The sequence below is a fragment of the Rutilus rutilus genome, assembly GCF_951802725.1.
Source record: "Rutilus rutilus genome assembly, chromosome: 17".
In the NCBI taxonomy this organism is placed as follows: domain Eukaryota; kingdom Metazoa; phylum Chordata; class Actinopteri; order Cypriniformes; family Leuciscidae; genus Rutilus; species Rutilus rutilus.
The window spans coordinates 12,869,194-12,889,770 of NC_140230.1; the positions used below are offsets into that span (position 1 = coordinate 12,869,194).

A 20,577-nucleotide genomic window follows, 5' to 3' on the forward strand; every position below is an offset into this window, starting at 1 on the left:
GAGCTGACAGAGACATTCTCATTCACCTTTTAATTTACAGTATAAAAAATTAACTGACATGATTTTCTTCATAACATCTCCTTTTGTAAGTCTTCATGAATATGTAACAAAATACAGGCAAGGGATAAGACTGTAATAACGTTACCTAATAGAGCTACAATAATAAAAACAGCCCCGACTCCTAAGCTCGATCAAGCTTTATTCTATGCAAAAATGAATCATCACATTACTGTAATTATATTATTATTGTTATTATTAGTAGTATTGCATTCTCTAAAAAGAGATTTACTGCTAGTTATTTAGCTTCAGATGGAGAATATTCACCTCTCACCGGCTCGTCTCGTGCCGGGTTTTTCCTCTTTAAGTGTTTTAACATGCATGTTGTGCTCCCGTGAAAAGCAAGTTCCGCCTTGCATGTATTGCATACGACAGCATTCTTGGTTTGCAGTTTTGTGAAACTTTACACACCTTACTAGCTCGGATTCGTTTGCACTCCGTCATAATACGCGCTGTGTTTTCTTCTACCGCAATAGCATTTGTAACGGCTGCATTACACTCTAGCGCTACAGCGCCGTAGCGGTCAAATCGCGATATTGCAGGCCCTTACATTAGGTCACGTGGGATCAAACGACTACTCGACAACAAAGATATTTGTCGACAATTTTTTATTGTCGACGTTGTCGACAATGTCGACTAATCGTTTCAGCCCTACTTGCATTTTTAATTTTTACAAATATTGTGCAGAGAAACCAAAAGAATATGAATCAAATTAGTTGGCTGAGCTAATAGACATTTTCAGTTATTTTCATGCCTACTAACTATGCTTGTTAAAATGTTTTATAGGAGCTACAGTTACTTTAACTGTTTATATTATTGCTCTATCATATTTTCTTTAATCGCACAGTGAATATTTAGAGCTGCTCTAGCAAGCCTCAACCAGTCAAGAGCAGTGAGTCTTTTGTTGTTAGATTAACATTGAGGACTAAGACAGCAGTAGGTTTATTATGTTTATTATGCTGCTGTCACTTTAAGAGCTGCACATGTCCAACATACTGGTACACACGCGTTTTCTTTTCAACTGTTTACGTTCACTTAAGATATAACCGACTTTTTCACAAGGATACTTGCCTATACAAGCATTTTGATATAATTCTGTGTGAATTTGTCCATTTAAAGCACAAGACATGAAAGATAACTCGAATTTATAGGCTATTCACACGCTGTCTGAGAGGCAGCATTATGGGCACACAGAAAACCTCTGAAAAACTACTGTACCACCTTCCTGTAGGGAACCACTCGTTATACATAAGTCACGCAACAGCTCATGTTTTTACTTGCACATACTAGTTTAAGTTTTAATTCAAATGATGCATATATGCTGAGTGAACGATCAACAATCAAGAGCATGCAACACTCTCTCTCTCTCTCTCTCTCTCTCTCTCTCTCTCTCTCTCTCTCTCTCTCTCTCTCTCTCTCTCTCTCTCTCTCTCTCTCTCTCTCTCTCTCTCTCTCTCTCTCTCAGCTCGCGCACAACAGCTATATGGACTATAGGCGTACATATTTACTTTAACATTCTATTAATTTGATACATTTACTTCATAGACATTCTTCTCTGATATATCCATTCTGCTCTCTGTTGTATGAGCAATACTGTAATGAGGTATGTTGTTCAGGGAAGGAGGCTATACCATGTATATCGCGATATATACAGTACAGGCCAAAAGTTTGGGGTTTGGGTTTTTGAAAGAAGTTTCTTCTGCTCATCAAGCCTGCATTTATTTGATCAAAAATACAAAAAAAAATTGTAATATTGTGATATATTATTACAATTTAAAATAATTGGTTTTCAATTTATTATACTTTAAATTATCATTTATTTCTGTGATGCAAAGCTGAATTTTCAGGATCATTACTCCAGTCTATCACATGATCCTTTAGAAATCATTCTAATATGCTGATTCATTATCAAAGTTGGAAACAGTTCTGCTGCTTAATATTTTTTCATAACCTGTGATACTTTTTTAGGATACTTTGAATTACAAGTAAAAAAAAAATTATAATATATATTATATAAAATATATATAATAAATCAATACTTTTATTCAGCAAGGATGTGTTAAATTGATAAAAAGTGATAGTAAAGATTTATATTATTAGAAAATATTTATTTATTTTTAATAAATGCAGTTCTTTTTAACCTTTTATTCATCAAATATATTAGGCAGCAGAACTGTTTCCAACACTCATAATAAATCAGAATATTAGAATGATTTCTAAAGGATCATGTGATAGACTGGATGTCACATGTGACACTGAAGACTGGAGTAATGATCCTGAAAATTCAGCTTTGCATCACAGAAATAAATGATAATTTAAAGTATAATAAATTGAAAACCAATTATTTTAAATTGTAATAATATATCACAATATAAAAAAAAAAAAATCTGTATTTTTGATCAAATAAATGCAGGCTTGATGAGCAGAAGAAACTTCTTTCAAAAACATTAAAAATAGTAATGTTTCCAAACTTTTGGCCTGTACTGTATATAGCACTATTGACACTTCAGAGTGATTAAATGCATGAATGAGAATATAAAAAGTTGATGTTAAAGAGTTACGCACAATAAGCAGTGATAAAGACCTCAATGTGGTGCACATGCTGACTGACACACAGCTAACCGGTGCGCAGAAAGCCTCGTCTCTCAGCATGTGATCACAAATTCAATACCTTTAATAAAGAGTTAAAGGTAAAACAAGGTTAAAGGAAAGGTTTAGTACAATAGGAATACATTTATATTTAATTCATACAGTGAAGACTATGCAATATCTTATTTTTGATTATTTTTGATTTTATTAAATCACCATCACTGCACTAATTCTAACTACATATTGTTATCATTAAATACAATTTCTCATATCGTGAAATAAGAATTTGGTCATATCGCCCACCCTTATTCATGTGTTTTCTAGTTATGCTTAGTTCTGAAGTATTTAATTGTAATCTCTATAAAATCCTTTTTATCAACTGGAACAACTGGAAAAGTCATGAATTCACTGGACAAAAGGTGCAGGGTCATTACAACATGGCAATAGGCTGAAGGCAGCAACAGTGTGGACATCAAAGATCAACCTCTTAGACATTGTTCAGCAAGAGCTCAATTAGAATAATTTCTCTGCCGTTAGCGAATTACCACTACGCCTTATTTTTTTGAAGATCTGCTTTCAACCTGACGATATGAATGATTGTGGCCATATACACTGTTTCAAGAAGGGAAAACAGGATGTTGTTTCTACCAGTGCCCTGCTGCTTAAATTTACTTTAAGTTGTCCTTGTGCTTTTGTCATTTTTATTATTTTCTTGTTTTTTAAATATTTCTTTTTAGCTTTGATTTTATTTTTTTAGTGTTAGTAATTTTAGTAGTTCAACTTACTACAGTACTTCAAGGCTTGGTTTCACATACAGGGCAGAGATGCCAGGATTAGGCCTTAGTTCAATTCGCTCCGTGCACGGCGACCGTTGACGTTCGAACTTGAGTGTGTGGGCCAGTACTTCCGGTGATCTGACAGCGAGAGCGAGAGACAACAGCGACCGAATTCATTACCACAGAGATATTTTTTCACAATGAGTGTTTTTAGGATTCAAGAGAGGCGACTTGCCTTTCAGAGGGTGACAGCCTCAGCACTTCATCGTTGTGTGCCGTTGTGTACCGTTTCGTCACGTCAGCTTTCATGCATTCCCCATTGACGCTGCGATACGGGCATGAGTGGATACAGAAGATCGGGAGGCATGACTTCAACCCGACCAAATTTTTAAATGCACATAATTTTCAGTGTATTTCACGTGTGCGTTTCTATGCTTTCTATTACTGCATTTATTTTGTGCAAGTGAGATGAGTAAAGATCTGTTCCATAGATCATCATCTGTCTGGTGTTTATAAGCAGCACATATTGTATTGTACTACGTAAAAATGTAAATGTAAAATATTTGATGATAATATTGATCGAGCAATTGATGCAAGTAAAAATATATGCGCAGAATTTAGAAAATAGTATTTATGGAGATAAATTGTAGCCTATCACAGGGCAAACATGTTCACGGTGCATTTTATGCAAACAACTCTAATCGTAGTTGTAACTCTATATTTACAGTAAGCATAATTGTCATTGCGTAATGGCTTCGTATGTGTATATGCAGCATGAGTCAAATACAATCTTCTGTTCGTGAACAGTTGTATTTCATTCATTAATCTGACGATGCATCCGTGCATTTAATTGCCATTGGCTTGTGTGATAGTAATATGGATCTTAGTAGTATTTTTAAGTGACAATTGATTCTATAAACAACTCTAAAAGATAATTTTCGGCTTTCTCCGGCTCCCTGCACCGGGCGTAATGCGAAACCGGAAGTTTCCACGCGCACACTCGCTGATCCGAAATCCAAAATGGCGGCCACGTGCAACTAGTCCATTGGGACATCTTGGAAAAAAAACAACAACAAAAAAACAGTTGCTTTCAGTTAAAACAGCTCAAACATGCATTTTAGTGTGTGACTAGCTTAAAAGTCGGTGAAACCGGGGGATTTAAGTTTTTCATCCATTGTTTTATTTCATTTCAGCTTTATTTCAATTACCAATCACCGCTTTCATTAGTTTTGAAATTTTAGTTAACAATGAAACACTGGTGTCCTGCTAGATATTTTTAACCTTTTCTTGGCTATTAACCTTACCAAATCCTAACACACTATTGTCCGCTAAGATCCAGCTTAAGATGTTGTTCTGCTCTGCTGTGGAAGTTGTTGGTTGAAGTGTGAATAAGCAACAAGCTGCCTGAAACGTTTTTTCCTCATACATATTCTTGGCTAATGATTTGAAGATTACCTTTGCTTGATCACAAACAAACGGAAATATGGGTAGAAATGGTCAGAAATTGTATAGTTTTCTTGTGCAACACTAGCACTCTACCTGTACCATTAGTCTCCTCTCTCCAAATGGCTGAAATCCCAGTTTGATAAGGAAATCCTCTTGGAGCAGCAGTGTTCCGTCTAGAGACGCAAACATCTGTAGTCTCATTGATTTATTGTTTTCTCTCTGCTAACCAATGCTGAATGGAGTGTCTGTTTCCATAGCAACATGGCAAGAGGTCACAGAGTTTCGTTATTGTACATGATGACAGCATTGCTGCTTTGTAATTAAGCCCCAGTCTGTCCTCTTTGTTTAAATTTGATGTTCAGTTTAATCAGGAGCATTAATGCTGGATACTTGATAAATGCCTGTCAGCCATGACACCTCTTAGCTGAAAACTGTTTCTTAGCACATGACATATTAAATATAAAAAGGACATTGATGTATGTAGCTCATAGCTAATGCAGTGTGACCTCAGCATCTGCTTTCCTTATCAGTTAAAGATAGTTTAAACATGTAAAGCTCTATAAATATGAATTTGGAGACATGCAATCAGCCGTTTCAGTCTTCAACTCAAGGGCTTGTTGTTTGGGCTCTCTCATGTTGTTCTGCGTTTACTGCTAATGGACTCTATCATTAGACTGAATGGCCAGGTTCCTGGGCAGACATGCAGTGATTCGATAGGGAATTTGGTTCCTGTCTGCTTTTATATGTAGTTAAAGAACAAATTTGTTTGTTCTGATTCTGGTCCTCCTCTGATTTTTAGTCTTTCCATTTGCTTTTAATCTTGTTCTTTGTTCAATATTGAAATGGCATGAAGTACAAATATTATTAGTCAAACAAGAAAAGGTGTGTCTGGTTGCCTTAAGGGATTCATGTATTTTAGCTTCCTTTGTTCCGTGAGACAAATGTCAGTACCATACCTTCATTTCTAGTTTGAGTAACTGAATTGAGTGAGTGTGATTCATATAAATTATATATATTTATGTATTTCATAATAATATTAAAAATATAAAAACAATAACACTGCCATTTGTCATCTCTACAGTTTGGGCATGGCAAGCTTTTTTAAATGTTTTTGAAAGAGGTCTCTTTTGCTCACACAGGTTTGTTGTATGTAGACTATTTGATAGAAATACAGTAAAAACAGTAATTATTGTGAATTTATGAAACATTGTAATTTGCTGATTTGGTTCTCAAGTACATTTCTTATAACAGTTAAATGGTTGTGCTGTTTTTGTGGAAATGTCGATGCATTTTTTTTATATAAAAAGTTCAAAAGAACATTTATTTTAAATTAGAAATGTTATTCTTTAATTTTATGTAAATGTCTGTACTGTCCATTTAATGAATCCTTGCTGAATAGAAGTATTAATTTGACTTATGTATTAGTTTATGTATTTGAAAGGTTTAAAGGCATAATGCTTCAGTCCCAAGTGTTTGAAACCTTGACAATTTTAAAGATCTCTGGCAGATTTTTGGTGTTTTTAAAGCATTGTCATCAGCAGATACATTTTCCAGTTTAGTCGATTACAAGCCTGACTTTTGACCACGCCAGAAATGCCAACTTGGATGTGAAGGAGCCGTACTACTGGCATGCAAAATAATAAACCAATGTTTGTTTTTACATGTCATTGTTGCACGACAGCCTATTATTTTGGTAACACAAAGTCTCATTTAAGTAGAATGGCATTTTTGGCAGAGCCACTGCATAGCAGACACGTGAAAGCTTGTGATATGTACTGTACAGTGCTCCTGTTTTTTTTTTTTTAAGTTTCCTTTCACTAACTATTTTGTCTAATGTTAAAAAGTCTAACATTAACATTAATATGGTGCATACTAAGGTTCGGATGGCAGCGTTCACACGTGTTCAAATGAACTGCATTAACAGAGCATTCCCACCAGAGTTTATTTAAATTAAATCAAACCTGCCAAGTGTGAACCCTCTGTGTGATCCAAATATATTAGCATTATATCCCAAATCCTTTTAAATTCATACTTGGAACAGATATGATTTATGTTCAGAATAGTTTTTCAAAAAATGTATTCATCTGAAATTGGCATAGAGAATCTAATGCAACTGTTAAATTGATGATCCAAAATAGTTCCAGTGGGTTGACAACACAGTTGTTCCAGCACTACTAGCTTATATACCAGTAGCCTGATGCCTCTAAACGAGGGAAGTTATAAAGCCTAATTAGACACCAGGCACCGGATTCGAGAAAAATTATGATGATTATAAACTTCAGAAAACTTCCAATGCTAATAAGTCTTGCATTCATACAGGAGGCTGTCTGGTAATTTGATGGCAATATTTTTCCAGAATCAAAGCCCAGTGTGAATGTGGACCTTTTTTACACGGCACCTGTTCCATGATGAAATTGCTACGCCATTCTTTGGTCTGTTTTTGTGAGCTTTATCTTTAAAAAAAAATTTTTTCTTTGTTTGTTTCGGTTTCCAGTTTTATGGAAGCGCTACAGCAACAAGGTCTTACCCTACATTATACCAAACAGCAAAGACAGGATGTAGTGTACTTGTGTGGGTCATTAAGAAAAGCAGTTTCAGGTCTACAAGTGTTCTTAAGTTTGAAGAGCTAGACTCCACTTCCAATCAAACAGTGATTACCCTCTTCTTCTTCTGCCCTAACCTTTACCAATCATCTAGTGCATGATTCATTCGGCTCATTTAAAAGTACTTACATTTTACACTGTATTGTATATTGTTTTGCGTATGTGCTAGCGTCTGCCTAGACCTTTAGTAAAACCGTTGTCTGATTAGTCCAAAGATCCATGACCCAACTGAGAAACTGGAGTCAATTCCTGCATATGGAGAAGTCCCGTAACAGCTGATGCTCTCCAGACCTTCCGGCCTGAGTGGAGATGGGGACTGTGAATGACCTGTCTCGTGGACACATTATTCATTTTTGTTTTGCCGGTTTTATTGAGTACTAGACATTTATGTCTTGATATGTTTTGTCTTTTTTAGATTTATCAGAATGTCTTTGTTGGTTTTGTTTTGGCATGTTTTTATTTATGTTCTGGCTCATTTGTCTGATACTAAATCCTGAAATGTGTAGTTAGCTATTGCACCTTTATAAAAAAAAAAAAAAAAAACTCAAGTACTTCGAGATATGGAGGTGGATGTCTTATATGTTATTATAATGTCTCCCAAATGGCCAGATCTCAACATCGAGCCTTTAGAAGCAGTTTGAATACAGAGGAAAGTGTCCTAGTGTTGCTGATTGGTTTTTCTTAACATCATTTTTGTGGATATTATCATTCTGCAGTTTCTGGTATCGTTATGGAGCCCCACAACACAATCTTTAGATGATGATGATGATGATGATGATGATGCAGCTGCTTTGCAAAATGGATTACTGAGCAGAGAAATTGGTGTATGGCTTTATAGTTTTTGTTTGTGTGTGTCTTCTGTTGTTGAATGTAATTGGTCTGTATGCTTACTGCAGTGTTGAATTGCAGCTAAGACTTTACTTTAGATCTGTGTTTTTCAACCCTGCTCCTGAGGGAACCTAGCCTGGGTGCCAGCCCGAACCCCGCCCACAATATTTTTTGGTCGGGAAGTTCGGTCTGGACTCGCTCCGTTGAGGAGCTATTATGCCCGAACAAAAATTGTTCGGACCAATCAAATTGTCAGGGCGGGCTTTATACGATGATGGACAGATGAGCAATGCAACGTAATCGTCCACGTCACCAAAGAGCGCTTGATTTGAATTAGTTTACAACAAAGACGACTGCTGCTGGAGAATTGAGATTTCACGAGTTCACATTTACAAATAAGTCAGATAGAATAAATGCGTTTATAAGATTTCACACAAATAAGTCGATAGAATAAATGCGTATATGACGTGCTGTCCGAGGAGAGGGCTGTGGGCTCGGTAGCCATGCTCCCCCGTATTCCTGGTTGTGAGAGAACAAGACAAGAGTGAGGATTCGGGGTGGTGGAGGGATGCTGAAAAACTGTCAAGGAGTGTTAGGTAAGTTTACAGAGTGAATATGCTTCCTCATGCTGATAGATAGGGTAACGTTAGACATGGTATTGTTTGATGACAAGTTTATATTGGATTGATTATTTGTACGTGCTCCTCCCGAACTTTGTTTATGAAACATCATGTGTAGATTCCGCCATCGCGTCTGTTATATCGACAGCGCATTCATTTTAAAAGAGGAACAGAGAGCCGCGACATTTTGTTGGTTGAAAATATGAATGAAGAACATGCGTCATTTACTCCGTTGCTCTGATTGGTTGTAGGTCTATCCAATTGAGTGCAGAGTTTTTTTTTTTCCTGGTTTGGTTGAGACACGCCCCATAATCAAATCTCTATGGAAAAGTATCAGACTCACATTCTGACTAGAATTGAGTATGACGACGTCAGGCTAGAGGGAACCCCAACACTGCACATTTTTTCTTGTGTCTCCCTAATCAAACACCCCTGATTCAACTCGTCAGCTCATTAGAAGAAACTCCAGGACCTGAAATGGGTGTGTCAGAAAGAGGAGACTTTCAAAAATGTGCAATGCTGGCTGGGGTCCTCCAGGACCAGGGTTGAGAAACACTGCTTTAGATCATGAGGAATAGGGATGTGCCCAAAGCCTAAATCTGAATTTGGAGAGGCACAGAAAATGAATAAACCATTCTACGGAGCACCTAAAGCCACGTTGTTAAGCTTGCCGTGGCAGTCTGTTGCATTACAGTACATCAGATTTCACTTTTCACGTGAAGATAGTATGGAGATATGGATGTCGGAGGATTTTGTGCGTAACAGATCCTGAGCGTCACTGATAAATATCTTATATTGTAAAATGTATGGTCAGTACTGCCGCTCCCTATACACAGAGTATGCATGATCGCGAATTGGAAAGTGAAAGTAAAAAGCAAGCGTGCGTGCATTCAAAAGCGATTTCAATACCCTGCATATTGATAGTGGCTCCCTGATGCCCGAAAATTATACAGTTGAACAGTGAACACAAACTCAACACAAAAAATATTTTTTCTCCTTTCAAGGGCTCCATTTCTTTTCCGAACATTCTGGTTCGGGCACATCCCTGATGAGGAAGTCAGAGGCCGAACACATTTCTCTGAATTAGAACATTTAAAGCCGGTGGCTTTCATTGCCTGATACCGTAACTATTTCAGTGACTGGTTTGATTGGGTATTGTGGAAAAATTAGACCCCATTCACACATACAGGTCTGGTTTCACAAACGGGGCTTAGATTAAGCCAGGATTAGGCCTTAGTTCAATTAGGATATTTAAGTAGCTTTTATAAACATGCCTTGGAGAAAAACATTACAGGTGTGTATCTTGAAACAAAACAACGGCACTGACATATTTTAAGATAGATCAATGCAAGTTGCTCAAACATGCGTTTTAGTCTGGGCCTAGTGTAAGCCTTGTCTGTGAAACCGGGGGGCAGCTTTACTGCTGCAAGTCACCGAGTGGCTTCATTTTTGCTGTTCAATATAATGAGTTGTCTGACCACACATTAAGCTACAATACTAACTTGTTGAATTTTTTTTTTTAATAGTGTTGTTTTTTTTTTTTTTATCATTTCCTGAATAGGAACCTGATATTTTGCTGGTTTCAAAACACGTGGTGGATAATGGACCTGCCTTCGTTTTCACTTAAATGTAATGCTTGAGCGGCTGGTGACATATCCTCGGAAAAACTCCTGAGATCCAAAACCTAATGCCAGCGCATTGCTATTTCGACTTACCTATGATGACATGACAACTGAGCTCTGGCGTTTTTTTTTTTTTTTTTTTTTTTTTTTTTTTCTGTTTTTGTTCCTTGAACCGGTTCAGAGCCCTGGTGTAGGGTACTGTATGAACAATATTGAAATGTGTATGATGGCACTTCTTCAAAAGCGGGCTGGTATTGCATTCTTGACTGTGCCACAGATAAATTGGGATAATTGGCATAAAGGATCATGGCAGAATAGGGTACCAAAATAATAACACTATGTAGACTTGAGCTTTCCATCTATGCTCATTTTCTCTCTTCCCTTTCTTTCGCCAGCGCTGTCTTGTGAAACTAAAACATGGGGAAGCAGAACAGCAAGCTCCGCCCTGAGGTGATGCAGGACCTGCTGGAGAGCACGGACTTTACGGAGCATGAGATCCAGGAATGGTACAAAGGCTTTCTACGGGACTGTCCCAGTGGCAACCTCTCCATGGAGGAATTTAAGAAAATCTACGGAAACTTCTTCCCTTATGGAGACGCCTCAAAGTTTGCAGAGCACGTGTTCCGTACTTTTGACGCGAATGGCGACGGCACAATAGACTTCCGGGAGTTCATAATTGCATTGAGTGTCACGTCACGAGGGAAGCTGGAACAAAAGCTCAAGTGGGCGTTTAGCATGTATGATTTGGATGGAAACGGATACATCAGCAAGTCGGAGATGCTCGAGATTGTGCAGGTATGTCAGGCTACTTAAAGCTTTTAAGATTTTACCTTAATAATGGCACTCTTTAAAAGCTTTTTTCATGACTGCTTAAGTCTGCAATAGATTCAGATATCGCTTAAGGAGACACAAGAGAACCGAACAGAGTCCTGCTATACCCAATTTTCACATCGCATATGTTGTTGTTTCTCACTTGCAGAATGTAGTGCGTTAGCAGCAAGGATAGCCGTGGTGTTAGACTGTCAGGAAGCTCCATACTGTAAAGAAAGCCTGAGTCTTATTTCTGTCTCTGATAAACAAGCTTTCATCAAAGTGCACTCCTTCACATGGTTATGTTTGCTGTTAATGCAATTGGCCTGATTTCTCTCTGCTTTCTGCAAGTTATTGCTCAGATCCTGAGGCCCTGTTGAAACCAAACCAAGTTTGAGGATTTGTAACTCGTACGTTACATTGCACCATGACATTTCACTATAACTAGTAAAAAAGGAAAAATGTTACACACAAATGATATTAAAATAACATTATTAAAGGTTTAGTTGACAGATTTCATATGACTTATGACGTGTAAAAATGTTATTTACTTCTGTTTTGGTGGTTATAAAGGATGCGATATGAGAACATCTCTCATATCTTGATGGCATTTTTATTTTGATGCATGATTCACTTCCTCGCCTGGAAGGCTGATGTAAATCTAATGTTATGCTGAATGTCTTGTCCTCTTTTAATGATGAATAGCCAGGTAGTGTGTTAAAAAGGAGCACACAGGCTGCAGATCTGTAATGGAGCCCATCTGTAGAGTGAAGACTCAATAACTTCACAAGAGAGCTGCGCTTCACTGCACACACTTCTTTTCCCCTCCGATGTTAAGGTTATTAATAAAAGTATATATCGCAGATGGAAAAGTCCTTTAATAATTCATTAATCTCTCGTTCTGCTCAGCAGCCGTCGTAGTTGAGGTAGGATTGTAGAGAAAACACAAAAGATGAGGAAAAAACACAAGATGATACGTAGTGATGATAGGGACCATTCGTACTAGGGATGTGCTATGCTGCACTTTTTTTTTTTTTTTTTTTTTTTTTTTTTTTTAAATAAACTAGTCCTTGCATTCAGAAACCACAATCAACATTAACCCTCTGGGGTCTGAGGTGTTTTCTGGGTTTCGTTTTGACATGCCCCATTTTTGTGCAGGATTTTTCCTGCTGGCCCTGTTGCTCGCTTGCTTGATTTGGTACTTTCATTGGCTTAATCATAATTATGTTTTTCATAAAGGATTATTTATACAGATAAAGTCTACAAGAAGATTTCCAAAACGCTAAAAGTTCTTTGAGAGACAGTTTGACAGCCTTATTCATGAGTTTAAAATTTGTTGTATCAAAAAACCATTGAGGGTTTTGAAGAAAAAGCACAGAGACTTGCAAGATGACCCGATGAAAATAGGAGAGAGAAAAAAAAAACATTTCAATGCAGAGTATAAGAAGCACTAGGCGAGCACAGCCTTCATGTTGGGACATCTTGCCGAATGCCACAATTGACCAAGGAGGACATAAAAGGCAGACTTGAATATGCTAAAACTCATTTGGATAGACCTGTGGAGTTCTGGAAGAATGTTTTATGGAGTCTCATACCCATGGGTCAGTCGTATATCTGGTGAAAACAAGGCAAAGCTTATGAGCAGAAGAACATCATCTCTGTGGTCAAACATTGAGGCGGTCCAGTCTTGTTATGGGGAAGGGGAAATCTTGACTGTATGAAGGACGTCATGAATTCTTTTAAGTATCAAGCCATTTTGGCAGCAATGGTGATTCCTTCGGTGCAGAGACTGAAGCTTGATGATCAATGGACTTTCCTGCAGTATATAGCCAAATCTAGTTAAACTTGGTTCAGGGATCAGTCGTAGAATGTCCTTGAGTGGCCTGACAGTCTGCAGATTTTAATCTCATTGAAAATATTTGGTGGCTTTTGAAGAAAGCAGATTATCAGTGATCTGGGAGGAACGAGCCAAGATTGCAGTAGAGAGGTGACATGATCCTTCAGAAATCATTCTAATATGCTGATTTAATGCAAAAAAATGTGAAAACTATGTTGAAAACAGCTGTACTTTGATAAATAGAAAGTTCAAAAGAACAGCATTTATCTGAAATGGGAAGCTTTTGTGACATTATACACTACTGTTCAAAAGGTTGGGGTCAGTAAGAATGTTTTTTTTGGGGGGGGGAATAAAAGAAATCAATACTTTTATTCAGCAAGGGTGCATTAAGTTGATCAAAAGTTACAGTAGACATTTATAATGTTACAATTGATTATATTTCAAATAAATGAACTTTGTATTCATCAAAGAAACCTGATTTAAAAAATGGCACAAAACTGTTTTCAAGATTGCTAATAATAATAATGAATGTTTTTTGAGCATCATTTTAGAATTTTAGAGGGATCATGTGACACTGAAGACTGGAGTAATGATGCTGAAAAATATTATTTAATTTTTTTAAGTTGCAACAAATGCTAAACTTTACAATGAAAATGTAACATTTAAATTTGCAATGCATAAAAATGGATGTACTAAATCAATGAATGCAAGATTTCTTTGCGGCTAATTTGTAAGGTTGTTTCCTATAAAGTTACTTTGGAGCAGGAAGGATTTATTTTAAAAAGTTCTATACAATTATATTATACTTTGAAAAATTTCAGTTGAGTACCTGTTGCCTTCCTGAAGATCATCATACTGGACGCGTTTCTAAATGATCTTCATGCATGCCACATTATTTGTCTGTAGATTCTGTGTTCGCTGCAGTCAGTCATGTGCTGGTTATTCGCTGAGTGTGTAGTCAGTACTGTTAGTATATTAGTACTGTTAGTCTTGTTCTAACTTTCATACTCTTATTCCTTTGATAGTAAAGTCTGTTTAGTGTTCACTTGAACATGAGCTATTATAAGGGGAGTAACGTCTGTCAAAGGGTTAGTTCACCCAAAAATGAAAATTATCCAATTGATTGGTACCTTGAATGGTACCTTAGATTTTGAAGCCCCAAAAAATGCATCAATCCATCATAAAAGTAATCCATACGGCTCCAGGGGGTTAATAAAGGAAGAGTGACCTCTGACCCGATGAATCAACGAGAATAGAGCAAAACAAAACACCGGTCACGAATTAGAAGTTTAAAACGATAATTTTTAAAGAGAATGTCGGAGTAGGGCTGGGACGGTATTGATTTTTTTCTTACCGCGGTTGAAAAGCAAGAAATTACCGCGGTATTGCGGGAAACCGCTTTAAACCTTAACCCCCCTCCACACCCTCCCCACGTTTTTTTTTTCTGCAACGTCGCGGCTGGAACAACAAACAACGTGTGGCAATGATAATCGCAGGTACTGTTTATGTGCTTTATTTAATGTTAAAAGCATGCAATGTGACTCTGAATATCATTTAGTGCTCCAGCTTTGAGGCTGTAAAAGCAACAATGGATAATTCACCTCAGATCTTGAAATTAAACAAATGGAAATAAGAACGTTCAAACTGTGAACATACAAGTGTATTCTTTGACAAAGATTGTTTTAGTAACTCAGTAGCCTATGTATTTTTAATAATGTTTAAATGGTGTAATATTTGTGAATTCGATTATGTAGCTGCTTTTCCATTTTCTTGCAAGTGCCATCAAGATTACTCTCTGGTGCTGTGCACTTGCCGCGACTCCGCGAGGGTTGACAAACGCGGTCTTCACGTGAGAGAATTGTGTTAAATAAGCACGTGCAATTAAAAGCTGAGGTCCTGCTTTTGGGGCTTCAAATTATGGGCAATATAATTGGGAGTCTGCACAGGGTGTTTATTTTGAAATTGACTTTTTTTATTTTTACTTTTTTTATTTATTTACTTGGCTTGGACGCGGCGTCCGTCGAAAATAGACTAGGCGCCTATCTTTAGCGAAGCGGCGCTTCTGAAACGCGCCGCGTCGTGGCTGGTGTAAACACAAGCATTGAGTAGAGTGGGCGCGATCAGCTCCGGCAGCCATGTCATGTTATTATGTGTCATGGAACATAGCGCTGCCCAACTTGCGAAAGGTCGGATTTGCTCCATCTTTTGATGATAAGTTTTGTTTAGAAAACCTTGAATCCATGTAAGACACAATGTTATTAGACACATGTCATTAGAATCAATGAATCCATGTCATTAGACACAACGTGAAGACATGTGAAGGCCAGTGTTTATTTGTAAAAAAAATTTTTTTTTTGCGGTGATGACGGTGACTAGCTCAGACCCGCAGTAGGTGTCACGTGACCGCGGTATTGCGGTAACCGTCCCAGCCCTATGTCGCAGGAGCTTGAGTTTGTTTCCTAGCCCTGTTTGTTTAAACCGTGAGAGGCGTCTAATCTCACCTAAGCTTACGCTACGCCTACGTCATGCGTCGGGTCAGAGGTCACTCTTCCACCGGAACTAGACTCGCTTACGGCCGTTACCGGAAGCTAGTGAATATAGTTTATGCAGTTATAAATATGGATATTTTTCTTACAAAAACGCATCGCTTCATTAACCCCTGGAGTCGTATGGATTACTTTTATGATGGATAGATGCACTTTTTGGGCTTCTAAATCTAAGGTACCATTCACTGGCATTATAAAGCTTGGAAGAGCCAGGATATTCTTTAATATAACTCTGTGTTTGGCTGAAAGATGAAAGTCATATGCACCTAAGATGGCTTGAGGGTGAGAAATTATGAGATAATTTTTCATTTTCCCTTCACCATCCCTTTAAGGCTTTCCACCTCGTTATAGTGATTCTGCGAGATTCATTGTGGTGTCTGACTTGCATCATTGAAATTTCACATTTTATACACTTGGGGTATGATGATGATTGTAGCATTAATATATGAGATTACTGTATTTTGTGATGTGATAATATTTTTTTGATTGAGGGAATCTCTTGTGTATTGTGTCTCCCACAGGCGATTTACAAGATGGTGTCATCAGTGATGAAGATGCCAGAGGATGAGTCCACACCTGAGAAGAGAACAGAGAAGATCTTCAGACAAATGGACACCAACCGAGATGGTAAACCCTTTTTTTCCCCTTTTCATTAAACTTGTTTGGCAGTGGTAGCCTATATGAAAAATGACATAAAATGAAAAATGACATTTAAAGTTCAGATAAAAACGTATCTTTTTAGAATAGCTTTTAATGAAATGATTGTATGATGTGTAGCATCGATGTGTTTGTATGTTTTGTATTTATTGCTTTGTTCTATAGTGTGAGGTGTCCTTGAGTGCCTTGAAAGGCGCCCATAAATAAAAGGTATTATTATTATTATTATAATACACGGGTGGTCTTTTGAGGGATGAAATCATTAACCAAAAATGATTTTTAGTTATTTCTTCTCCGGTGACGTGGTTTGACTGTCAACATACTGAAACGTCGCTTTCTGTTTGTTTCGCTTGGAATTAATTCGTTTTGACTTGACGTTTATACAGCTACTTTTATTTTTCATTCTTGTTCTGTTATGAAAACTGTTAAATTTAAAGAATTTATTGTCGATTTAGGGGAATTAATCAACCTTTAGCTACGTGTTTGTAAACATTTCGCTTTATATTAGGCCTAACAGTATTTTACACTAATGTAATAATAAAATGTGACTTATACACAACGTTACAGTCTTTTTTTCTCTGAAAAGCTCAATCTTAGATGTGTAGCATATTTTTTTAACCATGCAACAAACATTTTTAAAATAACTTGAAAAATTACTGTTGCACCGATCGGTCAAAATTCTTAATGTAACCAGTTAATTATGAGCATCCCTAGTCCATAGCTCATTAATTAGCTATAAAAAGAGCTCTAAAGAGGAGCATTTTGCTAATTATTTGCACTATATTAGATAGCAACACAAATATATCATTAAAAAGTTGATATAAAAACAGCCTTATATGCTATTGAAATGTGTATGTACAACAACAAAGCGTTGATTAAATATGATTTCTGTTTTTCGGTTTCGGTAAAATACATTTTGGTGCAATTAGCTGCCCTAAAGAGCCCCATTAGCTGTTAAACAAGGCTTAGGACTGTCTAAGTGCATGAAATTGATGATCAACAACCAAACAGATGGCAGTACACAGAAGCGAGTGGAAAGAGTGGTCTGATTCTATGGTCAGATGATCTTTTGCGTTTCCTGCTCTCTCGTGACCAGAGTCACGTGGGACGGAGAATGTGTGTATATTTGTGTATCTGTGGGCAGCTGTCTGCGGAAGCGTGGTATCACTCAGTACAGATACTTTATTGATCACAGGGAGGTAATTGAAGAACATAGGACCATGTTCATTTGTAGTGGTGTTTTTATCTAAATAAACCGTGCAGTCCATGCATGAGCGATGAATGCTAATGTTATCATCACGTACATGTTTGAGAGGACCTGTTCTTTACTATTTCATCACTCCTCACTGGGGTAACAGTGTCTGTATGCGTCCTTTTGATTCTTAGCATTCCTTCGCCACAGCTCACTTTGAATGCTGAGAGTCGGCATTGCCCCCTGCTGACCGATGCTGCACACGCCACCTTTGGGGAACTTCAATCACTACATGTTTTTTGGGATGCCCCTATATTTAAAATCTATCAGATAGCAAATAACCCATACTATTATATCCAATATTACAATTTTACTATTTTTCTTGAAATAAAATGAAAACTAAAATATTTTTTATATAAATTTTAAATCCTACAAGTCAAATTATAATAAACGGTTTTGAGATTAAGATTAAAGATTACATTACTTTTTTTTTTTTTATTATTAAGCGAGTGTTTCTTTGTTTGTTTCTTGACTGTCAAAATGGTGACTATACCCTGCCCTTTTTTAAACCCAAAGACCTGAAGGCTTATTAGATTTAATAGAAAAGCTCAAATCTCTTCCATTGTTTCCATAACACATTTTTCTCTAGCCATATTTTTACAGGTTGATTCAGATCCTAACACAACGAGCCGGATATCGGAAAGCTAGCCATCATTTTCCCATTGTAAATAATATGATTTTCTAAGAGCCTGTGTCCTCTCCTGTTTTATTCCAGGAAAACTGTCTCTGGAGGAGTTCATCAAAGGGGCGAAGAGTGACCCATCCATCGTGCGTCTGCTACAGTGTGACCCCAGCAGTGCAGGACAGTTCTGAGAGCAGCCTCGTGCTTCATCCTTTTATTTATTTATGGGTTTTAATTTAGTTTTTGATATAGTCGCAGGGAAATGATGGCGGGTCAGGTGTTTTTTCCAGAGTGGCTCATCTGGGTCTCATCAGACTGAGCTTGGCCAGATCTAGTAACACACACACACGCGCACACACACAGAGAGTTATTGGCTGTGCTATCTCTGCAAGAGGCCTGTGATGGAGTGAATCAGGGGAACTAGAGCATTCATCTGAGCTCCTGTCACTTCCTGATTAGAAAAGAGCTTTCAATGTCATGTTAAATACATAGTTTTATTATTATTTTCTCTGGGTTTTAGATGCAACATTTCAAGACGGATTTAAGATGAGAGATAATTCATGCACCCAGTAGAAGAGAACGTTTTGTTCCTAAATCTTTCTTTTTTTATGAATAATAATCTGATGCCTGAATCATTGTTCGGACAGGTGACAGCAGTGGCATCACTAGTTGTTGTTAAACTTTAAACACCTCAGCCTTAGTGATCGAAACACTGGGGGAGCTATTAACTTCATTTAGATTAGATTATATAGTTAAGTTTCTCTCAACTCATTGATAATCATCACAGTATTATTATCCCATGGGACCAATAAATCAGGCGTGTAGATTTTGTAATTGTACACGGAAGTTTCCCCACGTTATGCTTCCGATCTTAAGAGCCTTATTAGTGCTGGAAGCACACATTCAGTTTAGTGTGGATTAGTTTGGTTTTGGTCGTACAGTCTACTGTTCAAATGACATGAATTGAACTGCGTTCTCTTTTTCCAGTTTTCTAATGTTTGTACTCTAGTAACTGTAGGCCTGTATATAAATCTGAAGTATCAGACACGCATGCAAAACTGTACTCAAGAGTTCCGTCTGAGGATGCAGCGATGGGTTTTATTGACGTTTTTAGCAAAAGCATGTAACATCAAGTTTATCTGCATTCGTGGACAGGAGAGTATTTGTGTGATTTTGTATGCATGTGTTGTGGTCAATATCAGTCACGGCTCTGTTCGCTCACCCTGGTTATAGGTGTCGTGATGCATCGTTTGCATTATCGCAGAACGTTTTTGTTATTGAACAAGAACTAAAGCTTTATTGATTCAAAGCTTCTTTGATTTTTAGAATCATTTTTATCTGTATCTCTGGATTGTACACATGAGCATCAAGTTACTGAATTGCCTTAAACGCACTCAAGTGGTTTTTATATGGTGTTTTTTTTTTTTTTTTATCAAGCTTAAGTTGCAGTAAATTTGCTTGCATCTGAAATGATAATCCTTCACATGTTGGAGAGTTTAACTCTGTGCTCTTCCCATGCACCCCTTGAACAGATGTAATTATGTTGCCGAATCATTCTGAGAGAGAGCGAGACACTCGTTTCAAAATGACATGAAGTGTGTAAATGGAAATAGGACCCATTGCTGTTCAAATGCCCCTTGCACTCATGTGGTACCTATACTCGTGTCCATTTCACTTGATGCAAACAGTAGGTAGAAAGCATTCATTCAGAACTCCTAATAGTTCCCACGTCACCCTCTGTCGTGCCGCAGAGATCCACACTCCTCCTCCTGCTGATGTTCAGTGTTCTTGATGTCCCTGTGAACGTCAAATGCCTCACCGCAGTGCATTTGGTTCTGCTATACTGTTAATGAACATAATTGAATGTTTTTATCGTTTTATTTTACTCATTGAACAACTGCTGTTTTGTAAAAATACTGAAAAAAGAAAAGTTAAAGTGGCAGGTCAAAACTGCTCTACTTCATGTTCGATGCATATTTTATGTAGTTTTTCGTTCTTTTCTTTTTTTTCTTTTTTTTTAAACATCTGACGTAACATTTCTGTATCACAATTATATCGTGGTCAGGTGCCAAAAATATGAATGCAGTATTGTAGAAATTTATACTGTACAATTGTTATTTCTCAAACAAATTGTTTGTAATTGTTGCATTTTGTAGATTTTGTATGGTAATCTGTATTTCGTGACTGTAGATTTGAGACATAGAAATTTGTTTTGGTTATCATATTGAGCAGAAATTAAATCTGGAGAGAACGGAGTGTGTTGTTGTTGCATTTATTTGCTTTCAGAAAAAAGACATTTCTTCACTGGCAGC

The 20,577-nt window shown here is 37.2% G+C and overlaps 1 protein-coding gene across 2 annotated transcripts in view; it reads left to right on the forward strand.

Annotated features, from left to right (window-relative positions):
• The window catches only part of ncalda (neurocalcin delta a), a 62,563-nt gene extending 42,043 nt beyond the window's left edge, over window positions 1-20,520 (forward strand). For both annotated transcript variants that reach the window (XM_084385546.1, XM_084385547.1), the window contains 3 exons: window positions 10,937-11,336; window positions 16,256-16,361; window positions 18,359-20,520. In XM_084385546.1, the coding sequence (XP_084241672.1) occupies window positions 10,959-11,336; window positions 16,256-16,361; window positions 18,359-18,456 (582 nt within the window). In that variant the 5' untranslated portion in view covers window positions 10,937-10,958 and the 3' untranslated portion in view covers window positions 18,457-20,520. The remainder of the gene's footprint in view (window positions 1-10,936; window positions 11,337-16,255; window positions 16,362-18,358) is intronic.
• Window positions 20,521-20,577: the final 57 nt, after the last annotated feature.